Here is a 23,209-nt window from a genome sequence, read left to right on the forward strand (position 1 = left end):
GCCCTGGAAGGCCCAAGCGGGGTCCGGCGGGCTCACACCCCCTCCAGCGGCCACACCGCCGGGCCCAGGAACACACTCCCGACCCCAGCCTGGGACTGCCTGGGAGACCCACAGCCTAAGGGCCGCCTTCGCTGCCAAGCGCTGTCACGTGACCTCCCAGAGCTGACGGCCACGTCGCACAAGAGAACAGGACACCCTGAGATAATGGCTTTAACATGCCCCGAGAAGGAGGCTCTCCTCTGAAACACTTCCCTTTCTACCCTAAAGACTTCTGGAAAAAACCTAGCTGTCGTCAGTTTCCTGCTAATTATGTGTTTTACTTGATTTCAATGTATCTTTGTTAAATAGCTTAATTTGGTACACTCAATAACAAGAAACCAATTTTATGCCAAACCCAAAACTAAACCAAAGCTAAAAGAAAGCATAGTAAAAAGGGTTTTATTGATGAGTGAGAGAAAATATGAAAAATAATCATTTTCTAGCACAACACCTTCTCTCAAGCTCCATACAACAGAACTCAGTGTCCTCATAATTAAAGAAACTGAACCAGAATAATATTTAAGATGCCTCCAGCTTTACAGTTTTATTACTGAAATCTAATTTTCATCTAAGAATTTAAAAGCTGTATTCTTAAGAGTCTGAGCTAAATAATGTTCCTAAATATCAATTTACTTTCTCACTTTCATCTAGCATTTAGTTGTCTGCGTTAATGGAAATAATTTTTTAAAACACTGCTTCTTTTAACTGTTGTTAAAATTTAAGCATTCACTACTATGCTGATTAAACTGATCCTCTTTTCTACATCTTTTTAGGTCACATTATATGAATTTAAAAACTCTATAAATTTACTTTTCTTTGATTTTATCATCTAGCTCCCCTGCATTATTTGATTTGTTAGTTCTCCAGAAAGATATAAACAAAAGTTGAACATGATCCAGAAAACATAAAGGTGATAAAAGATACATCTAAAGTAGAAAATTAGGAAATGAGTGCATATTCCACTTGGATGGTTAGCAATACAGCGCTTGAACTTAAGGCCCCGAGAAACCCACTTGTTCACGCTTGTTGTAAGGCCAGCATTTGTTCAGCCTTCGTACGCGCGAGGCCCCGCAGCGGCCATGACCAGTGGACTCAAGTCCACAGCAGCACTGTGCGGCAAGACTTTAAAAGGGAAGGGAAGGGCCCGCTGAGCAGAGCCACACGCAGTCCAGGCCCAGGGCTGACAGCACCTGTGTTGGGAGGAAATTAAAACGGTGGCGGAGATGGGGGACAGGAGGCCAGGGCAGGCGGGCTGGCCCAGGACCCATGCTTCAGGGCAGGGGGAGACCAGGGGCTCCGCAGCCTCTAGCTGTGTAAACTGTGACACTCCAGCTGCATGACCTTGGGCACCGTTATTTAATCCCTGAACAGAAAGAGTGCCAGCTTGCTCCGTAGGGCTGCAGCATCACCGGCGGGCTCCTGTGGGCTGCCAGGCGGCTTCCAGAGGAAGGCCGAACCTGAAACCTTCAGTCAACAGTAGAGAGAAAAGGTACAGCTTTCGCCTAATGCATGCAAGGCTTTCCTTTCCTACTCTCTTCTGTTTAACCAAGTGTTGGGATCTCAGGGTTGGAATCCCAGCTTATCTTAGGAACGCTGCTTAATCACAACTCAGTTCTCCTGTCTGAAATGGGGACTGCGGTTACAATGAACCAGGTTGTTATACCTGAGTCCCACAGGGTCTTAGGAAGATCGGGTGGGTTAAAGTATGTAACAAGCTAGGACCACCTTCTAAGACTAGTCAGTGCTTCAGACCGTCCTTACCGCTGTCCCCTGAGCTGTAATCTGAAGAAACACAAAAGTCTGACCTCTTTGTAAGTTGAACTGTGTCTCTGAAGACTTTTAAAAAGCACAGACAATCCAAAACTGAAGTGGGGTACAGAAAAGAAAGCTACTAACGCTGACAGTGGCTTCAGACTTTCCAAGAGCAGTAACGGTACTGGGGAAAGCACGACCAATAAACCAAAGGCCAGTTACCTGCTAGGCCAGTTTCACGGTAGAGGAACTACGGTTACCTGTGACCACTGAATGGAGACCACTGCGGATAATCAGCAAGGTCTGGCTCACTGCATCTTCTAAGGGTCATGATGTCTGAGAGCAGTCAGGTCCGGTCCTACCACAGTCCTGCCTTTCTGCACCAGGCATGCCGGCAAGAGACAGACACTGCTGTTCAACCAGCACTTACATTAAAACACAGGAATGAAGGATCTTGATAACTGTGCCAACAGGAGAAATGCATACTGAGGGCAGCCGTCCAGGCCCGCAGCCACAGGTGTGAGGACTCGGCACCGCCGGCATTCTCCCAGCTCCAAACCGGAAGGCGAGAGCAGCTGGGGGCTCTGCGGGCTGCGCCCCATCCTGTCCCTGTGAGCCCCCCAAGGGCCCACACCACTGGCCAGGGGGCCACCAGCATGACAGTCCACTGTGGCCGCACGAAGCCAGACGGCTGAGAACCAGGGAGACCAGCTTCCCCCTGTGGGAGTGAGAGCTGCCTTGTCCACGCTGAGCCAGCGCAACTGCAACGTCATGAAATAAGACTACAAGTTCAGGCCCTCAGTCCCATGGGCCCCACGGGGGGCTGGCGGCGACCGCGTCAGTGCGGAGACAACAGCGCGTCACTGCACAAAGCGCTGCTCTAAGGCAGGATCCCCGGCGCGGGGCGCAGCACGACAACGGCCACTGACTTCCCCTTGATAAACATCAAGACGCGAGACTTCCACAGTCCAGACACGTCCATGCAGAACTTGCAGAATTCAGAAAAAGTTATACATCTAAGACTGGCGTTTTCAAAGCACCTGGAAGCATCCAGCCAAACGCCACGACCCTCAGCTCCTCCCCACACCCCATCCTCCCCGCAGCCCCGGCTCACCTCTGGACAGTTTCCCTCCAGGCCTCTTGGGCAGCGACCCCTCAGTGGAATGTGTGGATGTGTGCAGGGCGTTCTCCAAGCTGTTGCTCACACTGCTGACGGGGGGCTCTGGCCTGGGCGTGACCTGTGGGGACAAAGTCGCCATCATCTTATTTTCTTCCTAAATTTAGTTCATGTGTAAGGATTTTCATTTTTATTTGAAAGTCACTGATGTTTACTGTAGCTTCCAATATTTCTGTAAAACAGTCATCGCTAGTGTGAGCACTTCAGGCGGAAGACAAAACCTTGAGCAATTCACCACTCACCAGTGAAATGTAAAGCCATCCCGGTTGAGCAGACATGCGGACTCATGACTTGGGCCAGCAGTTCGCTGGGTAGAAGCTGTTAACTAAGCCGTCACAAATCCTATCTGAGGCATAACCTGATTTTTCAGTTCCTCAAATCACAGTTTCCTATTAATTACAAAGCAGGACTTAACACTGTCCTATAAATCTTGAAAAAACTAATAAAACGCTCTAATAAAAACAGGAGAGAACAGGATAGACCTGGATCTATTTGGAGGTGCATTTTTAAAAAAGATATTCTAGAAATACGTTACAATCCCATCTCTGGTTGTTTGTCATACAAAGTACTCACGAGTGAGAATGATGAGTGTGTGTTGGGGGGACACGCTCACTCTAACAGTGGAACACTGAAAACACCTTGAACAGCTACTGACAGAGACCCAGGAAGAAAAGGACCACTGCCCGCAGCCCCCCACTTTATGCTGGCCTTGGGGGTTCAGCCTACACCAAGTTCCCGACAGGAGCCAGGAGGGCTGCTCCATCCCTGGCTCCCTCGTCAGGTTTACAGACAGCCAGGACCACCACCCCCCCCAGCCCCAAGTCCACTTCGGACTCTACAGTGAGCTGAGGAGGAGAGGGGAGAGGAGGGGAGAGGAGGGGCGAGGAGGGATGGGGAGGGGGGTCCTTGGGAGCGGGTGAGGGAGGGGCAGCACCTTTACTTTTTTCCCCTAATGACGACCAGTATTTGAAAATTTTTATAGCCAAATGTATTTATTACTTTTAGGATTTAGAGGAATAAAAATGACCAATGCTTTAGTATCTTCCTACTCACAATTTATAAGGACAACACAGAAAAGTTACGATTTTAAAGTTTACCGAAAGCAGCAAGTTTTAAAAGATGGAGAAACACAGTGCTACACACACAGCCAAAGAGAAGGTTTGGGGAAAAGGGGCATGACTTCTGGTCCCAACCCTGACCCGAAGCGGACGCGAGATGCACACAGGAAGCTCTCTGGCTGCCCCTGTCCTCAGTTCACCTCGTTACCTGGCTATCGGGTAGGCGGCGGCACAGACCCTGCTCTGTGCAGGCCTGGCTGGGGCACCCGGCAGAGGTGGCGGGCCTGGGGCAGGTGGGGGAGGGCAGAACGCACCAGCCACCTCGGGAGACGGGACACCCAGCCCCCCACAGACAGAGCTCAGGGAGGCCGCGGCAGGCATGACCTCGCCTGCTCCCAGCGGCCAGTCTCCGGCCCAGGAAGGTCCCAGCTGTGCAGGTGTCCCCTCCCCACATTCGAGGACCCACACAAGTTCAGTAAGTCTGCAGGTCTGGCTAACCTGCAAGTTTACGGAACTCAAGGAAGAAAACCCTCCCCCTCCAGCACTCTGCCAAAAAAGTCCATTCATTTGGTAACATTTACAGAAACACTGAAAGACAGTTATATTTTCCAATTACTTGTATCTGTAGTTTAATTTGCATTATTTCCTTTAGGTGGAGCAAAGTTTTCTTTTATCATCCAATGATCAGAATATTCCAGAAGTGAACTTCTTTATTAAATAAGGTAAAAGCACTGACAAGTATAACACAATGGATATGAATTTGAGCAAACTCCAAGGGATAGTGGAGTCTGGTGTGCTGCAGTCCATGGGGTTGCAAAGAGTCAGACATGACTTAGCAACTGAGCCACAACAAAGTTACTCAAAGAGCAAGATTTTAAATAACAAACAGTATTTTGGGAGGCTGACATTTCCAATACCCTAAACACAATGGCAGCCGACTTCCCACATCTGGCCTGACCCCCAGGAACCCCCACGTTCTCTCAGCTGCCCTGGCGGGTAATTCTCAGTCCTGGTCCTAAGGTGAGGGAGACTGAGGGTCTCAGCAACAGCTAACGGAAGCGCAGGCCCTGCTGGCCCGTGAGGAACCTCTCTGCGTGGAGCAGACACACACACACACCCCTGCCCAGCCTGCAACAGCCCAACCGGCCGAAACGGACGCCACGCTCCAGACAAACAGCCTTTGGGGAGGGGCTGCAAAAATGGACCGCAGTGCCCTCAGCCCCTCTGGTGAACACTGAAGCAGAGAACTCATCCAGGCGGGGGCAGTGGCACAGAAATGACTCTGGTTCTCAGCCCTGCCAGCACATGGAACTCTGGAGTTACCCAGCAGGAGGGATGCACTGCATCCTACATAAATACAGGAAAGAAAACGAAAACGGAAACAAGAAAAAAAAACATTTGTTTTCCTTGGCACTTTTAAAGCATGTCTTCCTAGTTTTCCAAACGTTCACTTCTTTCAACCCAGCCTCTATCTTCTCTCTGGTCCTTTGTTTACATTGAAAGCTGTCTTCACTTGTGCTTCCCAGAATTGCTGTTTTTGGGGTTATTTTTGGTGAAGCTAATTTGCCCCATGTGACCCACACTGTTCAACCAAGCGCTGTCTGACTCACGCTCACAAGCAGAGCCGTCAGCAGCCTGACGGGCTCAGAACGGAGCCCTGCTTGGTGCCGGGGTCGCTTCTGCTGCTGCCGGGAGGCTCTGGGAAGACGCGGTCCAGCCGCCAGCCCAGCACAGCCCTGACGGATGTTTTCCATTAGGCTCACAGTCCCGCTTCCTGCCAGTGCCCACCGACTGACACCCTCTGGGCCAGTCAGCTCCTTTTCCACCTTCCCAGCCGCCCCTCCTACGACCCACGGGGCCTGGCTCCTGACATCTCCCACGGCCCTCTGCTCCATCCACGGGGCCTCCAGGGCAGGAAGACGGTCAGGATACACTGGAGGCCTCTGTCCTGGCTGCACCCTCAGCCAGGGCCCCCTCGACCCTGCCTCATACACAGCTCGGGCTCTGCAGCCGTGGCCCCGCCGACCAAGCCACCAAGGCCAAGACCTCTTTCCGGCACACGCTCAGCTTCCTCCACTGCACCCACCTCGCAGGGTTTTTGTGAGAATTAAATGGAAAGCACTTGAAGTGGCGTGCTGGAAAGACAGTCAGGACTCGGGAAAGCAGTTGCTGCGACAACCAGGGCACATGCAGGCCAGCCAGGAAGGCAACTGCACAGGCTCACGTGCGGACACGCGACACGGCGGGGACACCTGAGGGGACGCACATCCACGGGGCCCCACAGAGAGGCTCCCCCGGCGGCTGCTCGACCGCGCCCCGAGCGGAGCATGCGAAGCTGCGTCGCTGACCTCGCCCAGGGACGCAGTCCAGGCAGGACTCCGGGTCCTGCATCCCCGGTCTTGGGAACCTGGGGGCTGCCTTCTCCTCTAAATAGACACTCCACCCACAGGCAGCTCTTCTATGAAGAGCGAGCGCCACCCTGCAACAGCACGGACGGTGACCTGATTATCTGGACCACAGGCAAAGGCCCCATGAGTCGGTGCTCATGATGTCACAGGGGAGCAACCTCGCCCCCAGCCAGCAAGTGCAAATCGCCGCAGCCGTGTCTCTAACAAACTTCACTGCCTCTAGACCCCTGGGCCCACTCATGCGCTAGGAGGAATCTGTCCTAAGAGGATAACCAGCGATACAAGGGTTTGTGTGCAAAAAGGTTCATCTAAGGTTCAAAAGAAGAAAAACAGGCAAGTCCCTGGTGGTGTAGTGGTTGGGACTCCAAGCTTTCACCACTGAGGGCACAGGTTTGATCTCTGGTCAGGGAACTGAGATCCCACAAGCCATGCAGTGCAGCCAAAAAGGGGGAAAAAAAATCCATCAAGATTAATATCTAAATACATAAATGTACATCCATACGATTAAATATTATGCAGCCTTTAAAAAACAACTTCGGAAAATGAAAGGCACGGGGAACACTCACATTTAGATATGTGAATGTGTAACATATAAATTGTATAGACATATACATTATAGGCATTGGAAAAAGAAGAAAATATGCCATAATTTTAATACTACTTTTTATCTGAGTGATTAAAATATATTTTTTGTTTTCTAATGTTTTAGAAAGGAATAATCACTATCAGGATTAGGAAAAAAGCTAAAGATACCAAATGTAAATGAGAGCACCTTTCTACAAGATGCAAACAACATGAAAACGTCAAACAGAACTTCTAAAACACGGCAGCTGCTCATCCCAGCGGCTGCCCTGTCTCCTGGCCGGCTGGCGCTGTCACGGAGCTGTCAGAGGTGCTGAGAAGCCCCAACAGGAAACCCCGCCAGTGCGGGCAGGCCGGTGGAGCTGCAGCCTGGCGGGAGAGGAGCCAGCCAAGCAAACACCTGCGGGAGGGGCTTCCAGGAGCAGGAACAGACCCGCAACTCCAGTGTCTACAGACAGAGTCCCTGATTTCCAACTTGTTCTCCAAGTGCCGCCTCTATAGTGGGAAGAACAACGTGCTGAATGTTGATACTTGTAAGTCAATGGGAAAAAACACATAAAATCAGAACGAAAAGTGATTTGTAAGCATTTTACTAAAGCAGTGATTACGTGTCTCTAAAAAACCAGAACAAGAAAATAGATAGTTTAATAGTGAAAGCTATTTGCTGACTTAGGACAAGTGAAAGCCAGAGCTAACCAAAAACCGTTTTCCACATAAAAACATTCCTTTTAATATTCCTTACCCTAGAGCTCTGCTCATTAAAAAGAGAGAAAAGATGGGAGAAAAAAAATGATTACCGCTCAAAAATCTCAGCACGAGGTACCAAGTACGTAACTAGACGAGTTCTAGCAAAGCAACTCTGGAGCCAAGTTCTTCACAAGCAGCCCTGGGAGGTACAGGCCCACGGCGCACCCGGCCCCACCGTGTGCCCCAAAAAGCTCACAACTTCGGCTCCAGGCCACCCCACAGCCTACGATTAAACCAGAGCCTGGCAGGAAGGGAGGGCAGTGGGGGAGCGCCTGGAGCCTGTCACCTCGCAGCAAGCCACCACGGTCCAGGCTGGCGACATGGCCGAGGTGCAGAGCAGGCTTCATCTGAGCGCACTACCAACTCTCACTCAGAGCTTTGTTTTAAACGACCTAACAGCTCAGGTGTATTCTCCTGGAACTGAGCAGCTGATAGGCAGGAAATTTAAGGTGGGGCTGGGGAGTATTCAAAACAGAGGTTTGGAGAGAAAGGCACAATGTTAGCGGTGAAGAACACAGTGATGCAAGGGGTCACAGAGAAATGTTATTAAATGCACAAGTTCAAAAGGCACACCAGGTGGGAACAAACCCCCATCTCTATAAACTCTGAAAGCGACTCTGTTTGAAATGCAAAATACATTCAGGAAGATAGCCCTCCCCTTCAGGAAAAACGTAAGTCACGTGACCGGTGTCCTGGTGGAAGCTGCTCCCCTCGGCATGCAAGATCCATTCCAGTAGTTTCTTTCCAGAACATCACAGCCAAAGACACAGACAGGGTATCCGCCACAGGCTATTTTCACCCTCAGCCCTTCCAACGAGAAGGGCACAGTATGCACAACACCGGTATCGTGCACATCCTGGCCAGAAGGACGCATCAATATTGGGGTATTCTTTAAGAACCTGGCTCAGTGTTTAGTCATAGTAAGTGAAGCGGGCTGCACCTGACACAAGCCTCACAGAACAGCACGCGTTCCCGGGGGTGCTGCACGATGCCCTGGGGCGCGAGCCACGACACAGAATCAGCCCAGAACACTGGGGCATCCGCAACGGGCAGAACAGGCGCCCACAGATGCTGGGGGTGAGCCAGACCCCCAGCTGGAAAAGAGGACGAGGACATATCAAAGGCTCAGAAGCACCAGTGAAGCAGGCCCTGGGGATGTGTCTCGGTAGGAGCCCTGTGAGCTGACACCTATTCTGAAAGGAAAAAAAATCACTGCAATTGGTAACTCAGCCTCCCCAACACAAGTATTAACAGCACATGGCTCCTGAGCTTCGTAACTAGTCAAGGAAAAGACCCACACAAACAAGCCTTTTCAGAAAATTCCCATCTGCAAAGTTAGCACACCAGAACAGAGGTCAGGAAGCTGGTGATAGGAGAAGCTCGGTCCTCCCCGGGGAAGCAGGGGCCCGGGGAGTGCTGCGTCCAGTGGGGTCACAGCCCAGGACAGATGGGGCATCCACTGTAGGCTATTTTCACCACACACTCCCCCACATGGCCCCAGCAACCCACATCAAAGTATCTCATTCACTTAATTAACTGTCATACAGATAGGTTGTTACCATTATCCCCAAGCTTTTAATTTTTATTAAAATGCCCAAATGTGATGGGAGGAGGGGCTGTTTTTCTTCCCCACAAATTAATTCTCTTTCCTTTTCAGTTATTTTTTTTTTCTAGTCTAGACTATAATATTTCTAGAAGTAGTTCCTACATAATACATGTTCTAATTAGATTCACTGTGAATCAGTAAGAAAACTGAGGATACAATTTCTTTCTAGTAATTCTATTGAGGTTCTTATGTAAAAGTCCTAAATAATCAGAAATGATGCTACAATGCTCCTTTCTCATGATGAATTCGACGTCAATGTTTAAAGTATAACAGAAATATAAACTAACAACTAGCATGGTAACAGTCGTTCGGTTTCCTGCCATTCTACAGTACACTGACATATCTAGGCTTACCACAACTTACAGTTTTGCAAACATTAAAGGAATACAATCAAACAGTCTTACTTTCAGAGCTACAGACTCCTCTCTGAGACAACCTGACCCACGTGTGTAGTTTTACAGGTGACAAGCCCATCAGAGCACTGGAAGAATACACCCTCTGTTCCCAGCTCTCAGTGTACTTGTCCATCAACTCAGTTTTGTCAAGGTATATATAAAGCCAAACCATCAAATTCAGAGAGTTTCTCCCAACAGAAGCTTTTGCACGCCAGCTTTTGAAAAATAAAAAAGCAGGATACAGAAGTTAAAATTCACTCGACTCTGCATCTATACAGTACATAAGAGAAACAGCCATTGGCTGTTACTAATAGGCCCACAGGAAAGAAAAGCACTGAGGAAGATGATGTGTTCACTCAGGTGGCCTTTCGAAAACCCCCGGCATGTCCCTCCACTGCTCAGGACACAGACCCCCTACCAGGAGGCAGGAACCGCTAGCCTCTGGGACTGAAAGATGACGACACAGTCTCTGCCTCCAATAATCAAAGTTTGGGAATGAAAATGTGAAGAAACCTATTACAACACAGTATGGTAAGGGCTAGGGCAGAAGGAGCCAAAGAAGGCTTCTTCATAGACTGTGTGAGCCAAGCAGTGGGGCCAGATGCCCACTCTGAGAGCAGAGCATCTGGGGGGCGCTCAGGGGAAAAGGGGGTGCATGAACACGAGGAACTGAGTATAGACAGAGCTGAAGACACACAGCCAGGCAGAGGGCAGGTGGCCACGCTGGGATGGCGCGCGCCACGCTAGGAGCTCAGGCCAGAGAGCACCAGCCCTACGGGCAGCTTCCCGGGCCACTGCTGCGACACCCGAGGGCTGCAGTCAGCGGGGCACCATCACACACTAGACCCAGGTCGGGGACCCTAGACCAGAGCCCACTTAAGGGCAGCACCCGAATATGTCACTGTTATTTCTAAAAAGAGATATGGCACCAAAATTTCTGTTTATAAATTTAATCACAAAACAAGGGAGAAAAGCTCTAAAGTTGTCTCTTGTGGACTTAAGGACAACAGTTAATTCTAAAAGGAGGCTGTCACTCGCTTGCTTCCTGACTCGGGATGAAGTCGAGCTGCCCATGGCTAGGGCTGTGCTTATTCCCAGAAGACTACTGTGATCTGTGCCCTGACGCCCTCATAAATTACCCCAATCCACTTACAAACAAGTGTCCCGTATATGTAACCATCATGCCAAGATCCTCAGGGAGAGGTGGGGGACAGGGGGAGCAAGGGACAGACCGACAGACAGAACACAACCCGGCTGCCGTGTCACCCTGTCGGTGGAGATCAGTGACTGTGGAGATGAGAGAGCAGGCAGACTTGCCAACGGTGCGGGATCCTGGCCGGCGGGTCAGAGCCGGCTCAGCGGTCAGAGATGGAAGACAGGACCTCGCCTCTGGACACCCCGAGCTCCCTGGAACATCCGACCACAGCTCAGTCGCAGCTGGTTAGAGTTGGGGGAATAAGAGAGAGGGCAGACCACAGCTGAAATGTCAGGAATTATCAAGTAACAAGAGCAGAGAGGAGTCGGAGGAATACCATCATCAAAAGAGCAGGAAAGCAGGAGAAACAGAAACCAAGGCACAAACAAGGGGAGGAAGCTGGGGGTGGGGGAGGGTTCTCAGAGAATAAAGTGGGAGGGGCTCCCAGGCAGCCCCAACCAAGCCCCACCCAGACCCTTTAACTGAGCAGTCTCAGCAGCCACAGTTGTTTAAAAAACGAAACACCATCCCCCAGAGAATTTTACAGTGCAGAGAGCCCAGGGAACAAATGAGATGAGAAAGATAAGGGGTGAATCTGGCAAATCACAGGTCATCAGGATAGAGACATCAGTGAGACCCAAAAGACAGTCCAGAAGTGAACTGAAACATACCCGGAAATACGCCACATTTCAAATCTGAGAGGGAGGGTGCGTTATTCAACAAATGGCACTGGGACAGCTAGGCTGTCATCTGGAAAATATAAAACTAGCTTTGTACCTTAGACCAAATAAATTCCAGATGGATTGGTTAAATGCAAAATGAGAAACCACACAAGTTCCATATAAGCACACCACAGGGAGTGGCTGCTGTGTACGATGCATTATATTTTTATGAGCACAATCTATGCACATGTACAGTCATGTGTACAACGCACAGTGCACACTGCATTTCTAATTACGACACAACGCCCCGAAGCCAGGCGAGACTGACAAAGGCAACATTAAAAGGAAAAGCCCAAACTGCATGGCAGAGTCTTTTGGGAAAAAAACCAAACCTGGAAAATAAATTCCTGAAACTTTCATTAGAGACAAAAGGACAATTTCCTTGAAACTTATAGAGCTCCTAAAAAAGAATAAAGACAAGATCAATAACCCAACAGAGAGGGGGCAAAGACTATAGAGAGCTCAACAGAAATATATAAAATGGATCACCTGAACATGCGCCCCCACACTGAGCGGTGTTCCTCACCTCCTCACATTCTGTGGGGATCCCACAAATGAACTCGGCAACACGCCAGTAATCACAGGAGCACAGACCATGTGAGCCACAGCCAACCCCACGTCCAGGCTTCTCCTCTGCAGACACGCTTACCACACATAAAAGGCCACACGTGCTGTCTGCCACACACAGGTGGCACGCACAGGACAGGGAAGTGACAGGGTGGTCTGTAGTAGTGAGATGGGAACAAAGCCCATCAACAGAGACCCAGGGCAGCAGCTCTGCAGGCGACATGATGTTCATCAAGAAAGACGCCAAGAGGCACAAGCGACGGACAGACCCGTGCGTGTGGTAAGGCACCAGTCATCTATCTATAAATACAGAGTCTTTCTGGAAGGTTCTACAAGAAACAAAAGAGGGGAACAGAACTGCATGGGTTCCTGGGTAAAAATAAACCTGTTTTAAAAATGTGAAATAAAAAGTATCTACACTCAGGTAAGGGAACAGAAGCTTGAAATGTTCTGTGTATCCTTCCCCAAGTGCATGGGGGACAGGGGAGTGAGGAGAAGGGGATGGTTCACTGAATATTCTTTTGTAGCTTTTCAATTTATTTTTACCTCTCATTATTAAAATATTCTTAATTTAAAAGATTACTGGGTACTCTTTAATTAAAACTGTTTTCCTTGAAGAGGCTGGGGGCAGAAGCCAGGTTACAGGAGGCTGAGGAATAGCTGACAGTCAGGCCCAGAGCAGTAGTACTGATTCCAAGGAGGCTGCTGTGTCCTCGATCACTGGGGGTGTGTGTGCACATGTGCGCGCGCACACTCAGTCACACTCATGAAGAGCGGCGTGGATGAGAGATCCATTTGTACTGAATTATGTATACACTATGTTTTCAAAGAATACATAAGTATATATTTAGATAGGCATTAGAACCTTGGAAGACTTCACACCAGACTATTAAAAATGGGTGCCCCCTGGAAAGCAAGACCTGGCCACAGAGGAACGAGACCACAGTGCATGGCCGAGGGTTCACGTGCAAGGAAGGGTTCTGCTGCCTCCAGCAAAGTGCTGATGCGTCAAGCGGGAAAACAGCAAAGGTCGAAGGTTGGTGTGGGGAGGTGGGGAGGACAGGAAGTGGCAGAGTGCAGCACGTGACCCAACAGTGTCCCTGAGGAAACAGAAAGATGTGACCAGGACGGAGGCAGAGGGGCTTCCTGGGACAGAAAGGAAAGCTCTGCCCCTGAAAGGAGCAATTAAGGATAGGACGGGGACAGGGAAGACATTTTGAGGGCTAGTGATTTTTCTACAAACCTGCACAACATCCACCCCAAGCCCTGACCCATCACAGGCAAGTCCTCGGTCCCGCCGCCAGCCTTGCCTCCTACACGTGACACTCTGCACCAGTGAGAGCCGCCAGGGCGGCAATTACTGGAAAGAGGGTCTGTCCTGCGTCTGTCTTCTCTTCACTCGAAATGACTCCAGGCCTCCTGACCCAAAACAAAACAAGCTGCTTCAGAACTAATCAAATATTTTATCACTTCTCAACAACTGCTTCTGACTTTGAGAGAAGTGTTTCTATAACGTTTGAGTCTTACAGGGCAGCTGTAAAACAGAGAGGCCACTACACAGAGTGGGCCACATACAAAACAGCTATGGAGACAGGGAGAAACTCTCCTGCGGAAACGAATTTCTAAACCATGTACGTCAAGGGTAAACGTAAAAAATCAGGAAGTCCTCAATAATCTGTAGACTCAATAATAGTGAACCTGCAGCAACAGTTCTTGCTTAAACTAGAGAGAAGTAGTATTCTGAGCGGGGGTTTCTCAAAAAAAAAAAAGATATTCAAGGGATCTCTTCTAAAATTTAACCCATCGAAGGCAAGGAAAAAGGATACTTAAGTAGAAACTGCTTTTCCTAGATGTAATAAAAATTTTCTTTTTTATTTGTTAACAGTCACCAAGTCCACCAACAAACAGAAGCTGGACCAGCTCAGGTCGCTTCTCCTCACTTCCTCTGAAGCTGTAAAATGCACACATGAATTTGTTGGGAAAATACAGTCATCCAAAATGTCCTCAATCCAAAAGAAGGGAAATAAAGTATACAGGACTGAGGAGAAAATGGGTAAAATAAAGACTAAATAAAAATAATGAAAAACTGCAGAAACAAGGCAAATGTTGATGTTTATCTACACTTACGTTCTAACTCGCATCAGTGATGCCACCCCATTGCTCATCACATCCTAACAGGACAGGAAACTTCCAGCTTCCACAGCTACACCCCAGAACACATGTGAAATAGGAACACAAACGTTTGTCTAGTTGAACAACGCACGTGTAAACTACCTCATGTCAAAGTAAGTGGCCTGAATTTAACCTGAGGGCCAAGTGTCACATAGTCTGAGCCATGGTACAGCAGGAAAGCAGCAGGACGACAGCTACAGAAGAGGCGAGGGGTTTTCATCTGTGATGAACACACCAGCAGCAAGAAAGCAGTGAAAACTGCATACCAAGATGGCTCAATTCCCATACCATGTACTTCACTATAAAAAGAGGACAGTCTTTGGGACCTACAAAAGCTGGCCAAAAAAAAAAAATCCAATCAATCTGTCTCAGGACACCCCCTCCTGCAGTGCACTGAAGGAAGTCAGACTTGCTGGGAGCGGCCTTGAAGGGCGGCCTTGGACGTGGGCTGCCCGGAACAAGCGTGACCGCGGAGCTGCAGTGGCCTTCCAGGCACAGCGCTTCCTTTAACCTGAGCAGGAAGCACAGTGGCTCCAAGCAAAGTCCCTTCTCGTGGTTTCAGACGACTCCCAGCTCCAGCAGACCAGGTTTAAGATTAAAGGAGAAACCAGAGGAAGCCACTTCTAGGTCACATGACAAATTACTCGGTGTCTCCCTTCAGAACTGCAATGATTTCCAAAAACTTTTGGAAAATCAGAGACAAAGTCAGCTCTTGCTCGCCTCGGGCGAGGGATTGTTAGCAGGTGTATTCACCGCACCTGCGTGGACCCCAAGCCTCTCTGGTGCTCATCCCACAGCGGAGGGCTCCAGAGCTTGACCAGGGCACATGGCCAGAAGACCACCACCAACCGCCACCCTCCTGCGCTAAGCACTTTAAAAACAGTTTCCGCACCCTCTCGCAGTAGGTCCGTGAAGCTCCTGACCCAAGGATTCCGGACACAAAGGCAGGAGGGGCTCACAGCGTGCCATCAGCCCCAAGAGCAGAGTGGCCTCTGCCACCTCTCAGCGCAGCTCCTCTGGAAGCCCAGACCTGCAGGGCAGTGCTGCGCGCTACACAGCCATCCGCCAGGTGGACTCCCGTCTTGAGAGTCAGGTCCCTCGGGACGGCCAAATGTTGGCGACACTCCAGAGATGACTGGGTGGGTGTTAGGTGTAAGGGATTAAGACAAGAGTCTACCAGCCACGAAGGAAAAAGAGTCCTTCAGAAACAAGCACCGGAAACAATCCACCTGTCCACCAACTGATGGAGGGATAAACAAAACGGGGCATATCCACCCACACAATGGAAAGCACTCAACCTACAAGGAGGGAAGTGCTGACACAGGCCCCATGCAACCCGAGGGACCCTTGAGAGCAGTGCACTGAGGGAAGGCAGTCAGCCACAGAGACCACACACTGTAACCCTGCTGACATCAAGTGTCCACAACAGGCAAACCCAAGGACAGAACGCAGTACAGTTCTCAGGGCTAGGGGAGGGGGGATGGGAAGTGATACAAACTGGCACAGATTCCTTTTAGGGGTGATGAAAATGTTCTGGAATCAGACAGCAGGGATGATTGCACAACTCTATGAATATACGAAAAAACACTGCATCACACACCTTCAAGGGGTGAATTTCACAATATAGGGATTAAATCTCAATAAAGCTGTTATTTAAAAAAATAAGCACATACCACAGCACCTTATCATTTATACAGAGAAAAGATAGCAAAGGATAAATGTAAACACTTTCCAAAACTCTGACTTTATAATTAAATAAAACGAAAGACAGAGGCAGTGTCAAGTGCAAACCAGCTACCATCACCAAGTTTGCAATACATACCTATAGTGCCGTCAGCTATGAGCACCATGAAGCCAGCCACCCTGCTCTCCCTCCAGGTTCTATGAGCACCTTCCTTTCTGAAAGTTAAAATGTCTAGTTTACATCCTTCACACTTTTAAACTTCCTCTACAAGTCCTTGGAGAAAGAAGAATTTTCAAATAACACAGTGAGACTTTGGAGAAGCAGCTGGAAATAACCACTGCATTAGAAAATTTAATTACTAGCAAGTCTCTCTTTAAACAGGATAAAGAATAAAAAACAACCATCATCTTTATCTCTAAAAGACACAAAGTCTCCAAACTCAGAGAGCTCAAAACAAAACACAACATCTTAAAAAAGAAATGTAAACAGAGATTTAACCAGGCTGCTTTTTCAGGACTGCCCTAAATGTCAGACTGAAGAGATACTAAGAAGACAAAGGCTTACATGGTAGATTTCACCTGAGTTTTGCATCAATGTCAGGCATACACTAGACATCAGCAAAGGAACAGAAAGTTAAATGAATGTGAGTGAGCTTAGATTGTCCAGATGAAACTAGACACCATGACTGTTTCTGAAAGATGGAAGCAAGAGCCCCCAAAGTTATTCACTATAACTTCATTATCAAGGGTCAGGCAGCTCTCTCCAATTCCCCACAGATGAACAATGCCAACTCCAAGTAACTACATATTCAAAAGTCAACTTAGGAAACACCAACATTCTGAAACCTAAATATTTCACTCCCTAACAACAAGCCTTACTTAAGTTAGCGCTCCTAGAAAATTCCCTGGCAGTCCAGTGGTTAGGACTGGGCATTCTCATGGCCAGGGGTCTGGGTTCAATCCCTGGCAGGGGAAATAAGATCCTGCAAGCCCTGTGTTGCAGCCAAAATCATTAAAAAAAACAAAAAACAAAAAACAAAAAACAAAAACCACAGTGCTCCTCTAAAGAAAGCCAAAGACGACAAGGCAGCAAAGGAAGCTCCCAGTGTATCTGCTGGGCACCTCACAGGGGACGTCATGGAACCCCCAAACAAGCCCACAAGGCCATCTACTCCAAAACACCAGGAAGAGGGGATTCTGGTCAAGGTCGCACAGCCGGTCAATTCTGAGCCCATGCCAGACGAGCAGAGGGGGGAGGTAGGGGGGATTGGGGAGGGGAATCAGCCCCCAAACCTTATCCAAGGGGTAGTTCTGGTTTGACAAAAACTCTCTCTTATCAAAGATTTTTTTTTTCTAGCTTTAGCTCACTGCCTGTTTTTTTTCCAGCGTTAGCTCACTGCCCCAAAGTTAAAATCATCACCATCTTCTGCTTTCATAAGGCGAGGCATCTGTACACACTAAAGAACCCCCTTCAAGAGCTGACTACGAATGGAGTAACAGCCGCGGACAGCGGCAGCGCTTAGGAACAGGAGCAGAGGGCTGGCTGGTGAAACTGGCCGCGGAAGACTGAACCCCCAAAGCCTACTGAGCTCCCTGGGGACAGCCACCTTTCCCAGGACCCTGCCCTCCCTTTGCCGTGAATGCAGGAACATTTTTAGGGTGGGATTTGAACACACACTTAAAAAAGGAGACTACAGCCTCAGAGGTAGCGCCCATCTCAAAAGAGATAAGACAGATTAAAAACCAATGTAGGTACCACAACCACGTCTCAAAGGAAGTCATTAAAAGCCACAATTCACTAGTGAAAGACAGCTGAAAACCACCCCCAGCAAATCAGAGAATCAAAGTTTTAGTTTAGAACACTCAGCCGCCATAGGAAAGCACTTAGACTATCGGTGTGACTGCAATCTTCCACTTCCCAAAGAAAATCAGTTTTAATACAAAAACACACACCACACATGGTCACAGATAAATCCTTTTGCTTGGAGAACAATCCTAGCACAGGGTCCCAGGGGGCTGCTAAAAATAAGTTTGAGCTCCAAACACTTTGTGTTTACATAGTTTTGAAACATTTAGACAAAAGTTCACATTTCTATGTGAATGACCACTCTGCCCTTCCTGTTTAATTTGAAGACACCAGATCTTTTAACTAGTCCTAGTCGGCTCCCCATCAGTCTGGGATCCGTTCCTACAAAGGAAGGCGGGTCACCGAGAAGTAACTGTCTCACCGGTGTTCAAGGCTCCAAACCCGTTTTTCCTTCTCTTACGGTAGCCTGATTCTTACACGCAATATAAACACAGACACAGAAACACATTCAGAAATACACATATGCCCTCCATACACACGCATACATGCACACACTCACGTGTGTACTCACGTACACGCACACACGGACACGTGCCCACGGCGGCCTGCGGCCCGCGCCGACCCTAACCTCCTCGGGGCGACTCTGGCCCCACCGCTCCGGGGATACCGGCACTTAGGCCTCGGGCCCCACACGGCACCCTGCAAACGTCTTCTACCCTTCCAGCACCTTCTAATCTCCACCTCCCACCTCACTAGCGGCTTCCTTTTCTGATAATAAACACCAGATTTGGAGGAACCAAGAGGACACACTGTGTAGCGGTTATCTGTCGCCCAAGAGCCTGATTAAGGGGACAAAGGCCTTATCGCGCTTCCAGCGGAAGACGTGGACCGAAGGCCTGGCCGGCCTTCGGTCAGGGCGCTCTTCCCAATCCCGGAGCCCCCTCCCCCGGGTCCCCAAAGGGCGTGCGGGGTCAGGCGGGGTCCTGGGGTGCGGGTTCGGAGTGCGAGGTGGGGATGGCAAGTTGAAGTGAGGGTGGGGTTGGAGGTGCCGGGTGGAGAGGCGTGGGACACGAGTGAAGTGCGGAGCGGACCCTTGGGGTGCGAGTGGGAGGCTGGGGTGGTGGGGGGGGTCGATGAGGACACGGTTAGGGCGGAAGCTCCGGGCGCTGGTAGGCGTTTGCGGTAATGTGGAAGCTTGAGGAGCAAGGCGTGAGGTCAGGTTCCGGTGGGGGTTTGGGGTCGGGGCTTGGGGCGCAGGTACGCACCTTGTGGCAAGCCGGGCAGGTGGGCAGCGTGCTCTTGCCCCCGGGGCCGCCGCCGCCGCCGCTCAGGCTGCTCTGGATCTGCGTGAGCTCCTGGCGCAGCACCTGCTTCTGGTGGAAGCTGAAGGCCGGGTGGTTGGAGGCCATGGTGAAGAGCAGCAGGAACTCATCGCCCGTGCGGCCCTCGTTGAGCTGCAGCCCGTAGTTGTGGATGATGGAGTCGATGTGCGTGAGCGTGCGGTACAGTACACCCGCCGCCTCGCGCTGCTCCGAGCCCAGCAGCGCCAGCGACACCAGCAGCTTGCTGCGCACCACCTCGTCCGTCAGGTTGGTGAGGCTGCCCAGGTCGGCCGGGTTGTTGGCCTTGATCTCCGAGTCGCGCAGCGAATGGTAGTCCTTGCGGGCCAGGTCCTCCAGGCACGAGCCGAGGAAGCGCAGCTCGAGCGGGATGCACAGGTCCAGCAGGCCGCACAGGAACTCCACGCGCTGCGGCGACGGCAGCTCCGAGAACCAGCGGTACACGCCGTCCCTCTGCAGCGGGCAGCGCTTCTCCACCATGCTGCCGCCCGCGCCGCGCCGCCACGCGGGGCCGGGGGCCGCCGCCCGGGGCCGGGGCCGGGGCCGGGGGCGCGGGCGGGCGCGGGCGCGGGCGGGGGTGCGGCCGGGGCCGGGCGAGGGCGAGGGCGGCCGGGCGCCGCGGGCCGCGCCGGGGCCGGGGGCGCGCGGCGCGGGCGAGACCCCCGCCAGGGGCCGGCGGCCGGGCGCGCGCGGGGCGCCGGGGGGGCCCGGGGCGGCCGGGGCGGCCGGGGGCGACGATCGGCCTCGGGCCCCCCGCTCACGGGCGGGATCCTGGCCCGCGCCCGTCCCCGGCGACGGCCGGTGCGCGGCGGCGGCGGCGGCTGCTCCTCGTCGTCGTCGTCGTCGTCGCCCGGGAGGCGGCCGCCCCCATTTCCCCCCGCGCCGCAGGGTCTGTCACTGCGGGCCGCCCCCCGACGGAGCCGCCCGGGCCATGCCGCCGCGCCGCCGCACTGGGCAGACGGCCGTTACCCGGGACAGAGGCCGCTGCAGCTCGGGAGAGGTGCTCGGAAAGGGCTCGGGAGCGGGCGGCGGAGGGATCTGTGCCGGCACTCGCAGCGGCCTCGCGCCTCTGCTTCCAGCGCCGCGGACGAATCCGGGCCAAGCGCCGCGTTCGCAGCTGACGGGCGCCGCGACGAGGCGAAAGTGGGCGGGGAGGCGGCCTTTCACGAAAGCCGGGCGGCCGAGCCCGCCCCTCCCTTTGATTGGTCCGCGCTGCGCCTTCTCGGCCTGCGATTGTTTCGGATTCCCAATCGTATGCGCCCCTGCCGCGGCCACGCCTCCCCAGGGCTGTCGATCACGTTGGAACCTCCCTGACCCGCCCCGCGGCGGCCGACAGAGTCAATTGGCCGGCGGGGGCCGGGTGGGCCGAAAACCCGAGGCGGATTTATGGTTGCTTTTGTTCGCGCAGATTTGCGTGGAGCATTGTCCTGGTTGAAAGCCGGGCGTCCGGCCTTCCTGTTTTATTACTGAGCGTCACAATAGGGAGGTAGCGGGTGTCTTCGAAAAGCCGCTGGGAGAGGGCCTCCGGAGACCCCCTCCCCCGCCCCCCGCATCGCCATTCCCGCTCTGCTTCTGCGAAGCTTTGTGACCTTGGGCGAGTGGCTTGGCCTCTCTGAGCCCCGGGTGCTTCCCCTGAAAGTGAGGGTGACCACAGGCCGCCTCCGGGGGCCCTTGAGAAGGTCGTGAGCTCACAAAGGCCCGGCGCCCGCATCCCTGAGGCGGCCGGCCTGCCCTGGGATGTGACGGGAACAAGCTTTGTGAGAAAACCTCGCCCAAATGGAGTCGTTAGGCCGGCCTCCTTTCACGAGTCACTTCCTCAGCTTCGGGAGCCCGGAGGATGCAAGCACACCGGCCAGGGTCAGGGAGCATTTCCATCGGCCCGGATTGCGGGTTGGGGACAGGCGGGGGAGAAGGTGGTGGCCCAGCCATAACTGCGGGCAGCGGTCTGCCGTCTCCAATAAGGAAACCTAGGCCCTGGGAGCAAGAAAGTCATTCTTCCCGGCCCTTCCTGTCGATCTCTCCATCTGGCCCGCTTTTGCATTCGTTCAGCAGCTCTAGGGGGGAGGGGAGGGGTGGTGAGGTGCCGGCTTGCGAGCCAAGCCTGCCTTCTCGCCTGTGGAGCCAACAGCCTGGTGCCGGGTACTAAGCAATAGAGATTGATTGAGTAAATGAATGCATTTCTTCAGGACATGGTCCAAGAGACTAGAAACCTCCTAACAAAACGTTCTCTAACCTTGGGACTTCAAAGTTACGGATATTGCAGAGCCATAGTTGCGGGGTGAGGGGGTGGGGGATACAACTTCTTCCCAGTCTTCCACCCCCTCCACTCTTTGGGCAACTTTTCCTGGAACCTCCTGCTGTTCTTGGCTGCTGTGGGAAGGAGCCGGCATCCAGGTGAAGGTCAGCACAGCTTCCCAAGTGTATCACATCCTCACAGGTAGCCAGGGGCAAGGCTGGGCCCAGTCCCCACTTCCTTCCCCAGTACAGACTGATTCCTATGAGTAATTGAGTTAATCCTTGTTCTCCCCAACTGCACTTTATCAGGTGATTCCAGGGAAGTAGCCACATTCCCAAATCTACAATATGAGGAAGTGAAGGAACATGAAAACCAAAATAGTTCACCTTTGCTTTCTGTTGATAAATTAAGTTCCGTGGAGTGGAAAGATCTTGGGACCTAATGGGTGCTGAGGGCTTCCTCAAATCCAGCCTGACCTGTCTGTGAAACCCTTAAGTTCTGGTGCCAGTCAACCTGGATTCCAGGCCCTGCTCTAGCTGGCCATGTGACCTTGGCCATTCATTTGATCCCTTTGAGCCTCAGTTTCTTCATCTGTAAAAAGAATCAGGAACCCCACCTCCCAGCTGGCATGGAGGTCGGAGATGCTAGTGGAGCCCCTTGGCAACTGGGGCAACTGAGCCACGAGCAACTAGATGGAGGGCTCCCAGCTCCCAGCTCCCAGCCACCTTCTTGTCACTTCAGCCCGTGCTGTTTGCTACTCAAAGTATGGACTGAGATGAAGCATGTCCCCCCCCAAAAGGTCCTGTTCACCCAGAAGCTCAGAATGTGGCTTTATTTGGAAAGAGGGTCTTCGTGGATATAATTCAGTTAAGAATCAAGATGAGATCGGGGACTAGAGTCAGCCCTGAAGGACAGTGTCCTTATAAGAGACAGGGGAAAAAAACAACAACAGAGACTGGGTAAGAAAAAGGCCCTATGAAGACAGAGGCAGAGCTTTGGAGCCAAGGGTCACCTGGAGCCACCAGGAGCTGAAAGAGGCAGGAAGGATTCTCCCTTGAAGCCTTCAGTGGGAGCACAGCCCTGCCCACACCTTGACTTTGAACTTCTGGCCTCCAGAACATAAGAGAATGCATTTCTGTTGTGTTAAGCCACCAGGTTTGTGGTTGGTTGTCACCACAGCCCCAGGAGACTCCTACAGTATTGTTTGCTTGTCAGCTTCGGTCTAGCTCAAGTTAAGTCTCTGCCCTGCAAGACCAGACCCCACTAAGGGTTTGGGCTTCTAAGGAGAATGGAACCCAGCCCCCCAGCCCCCACCCTTTACTCTAAGGAACTGACAGCCTGGACTTCTTGCTCTGAAGCAGATGGGCACCAGTCCACGAGGGAGTGCTCCCTTCCGTACACTGTCCTCCTCCCCAAGGGCCTCTGGGGAAGGGGTAGGGTGGGCACTGACCCCCTGTCCAGTCCTGAGGTTGAGGTTTTCTCTGTTTTACCTGCTGCCCAGGGATCCTGCCCAAAAACAGCCTGTAGCCCTGGGCTGCTAGCAGCTCCTCACTTTCCCTTGGTCTCCAGGAGGTGACGCCTGGCTTCCCCTGTGTTTGAGTGTTTCTCCAGCTCATACAAATTGGAGAGGCTTGGGACCCATGGAAGGAGATTGAGAGGCCACCCTTCCCTGTGAAAGCAAGGGGACTACAGATGACAGGGAGGTGGACCACGTGTTCAGCAG

General features: G+C 51.7%; 1 protein-coding gene across 1 annotated transcript in view; it reads right to left on the reverse strand.

The window, feature by feature from the left end:
- The window catches only part of ZCCHC14 (zinc finger CCHC-type containing 14), a 47,806-nt gene extending 28,029 nt beyond the window's left edge, over positions 1-19,777 (reverse strand). The window contains exons 1-2 of the mRNA XM_027977713.3: positions 19,176-19,777; positions 2,906-3,029 (exon numbers count right to left, since the gene is read on the reverse strand). Of these exons, the coding sequence (XP_027833514.2) occupies positions 2,906-3,029; positions 19,176-19,730 (679 nt within the window). The 5' untranslated portion in view covers positions 19,731-19,777. The remainder of the gene's footprint in view (positions 1-2,905; positions 3,030-19,175) is intronic.
- Positions 19,778-23,209: the final 3,432 nt, after the last annotated feature.

This window comes from Ovis aries, chromosome 14, assembly GCF_016772045.2.
Source record: "Ovis aries strain OAR_USU_Benz2616 breed Rambouillet chromosome 14, ARS-UI_Ramb_v3.0, whole genome shotgun sequence".
NCBI lineage: Eukaryota > Metazoa > Chordata > Mammalia > Artiodactyla > Bovidae > Ovis > Ovis aries.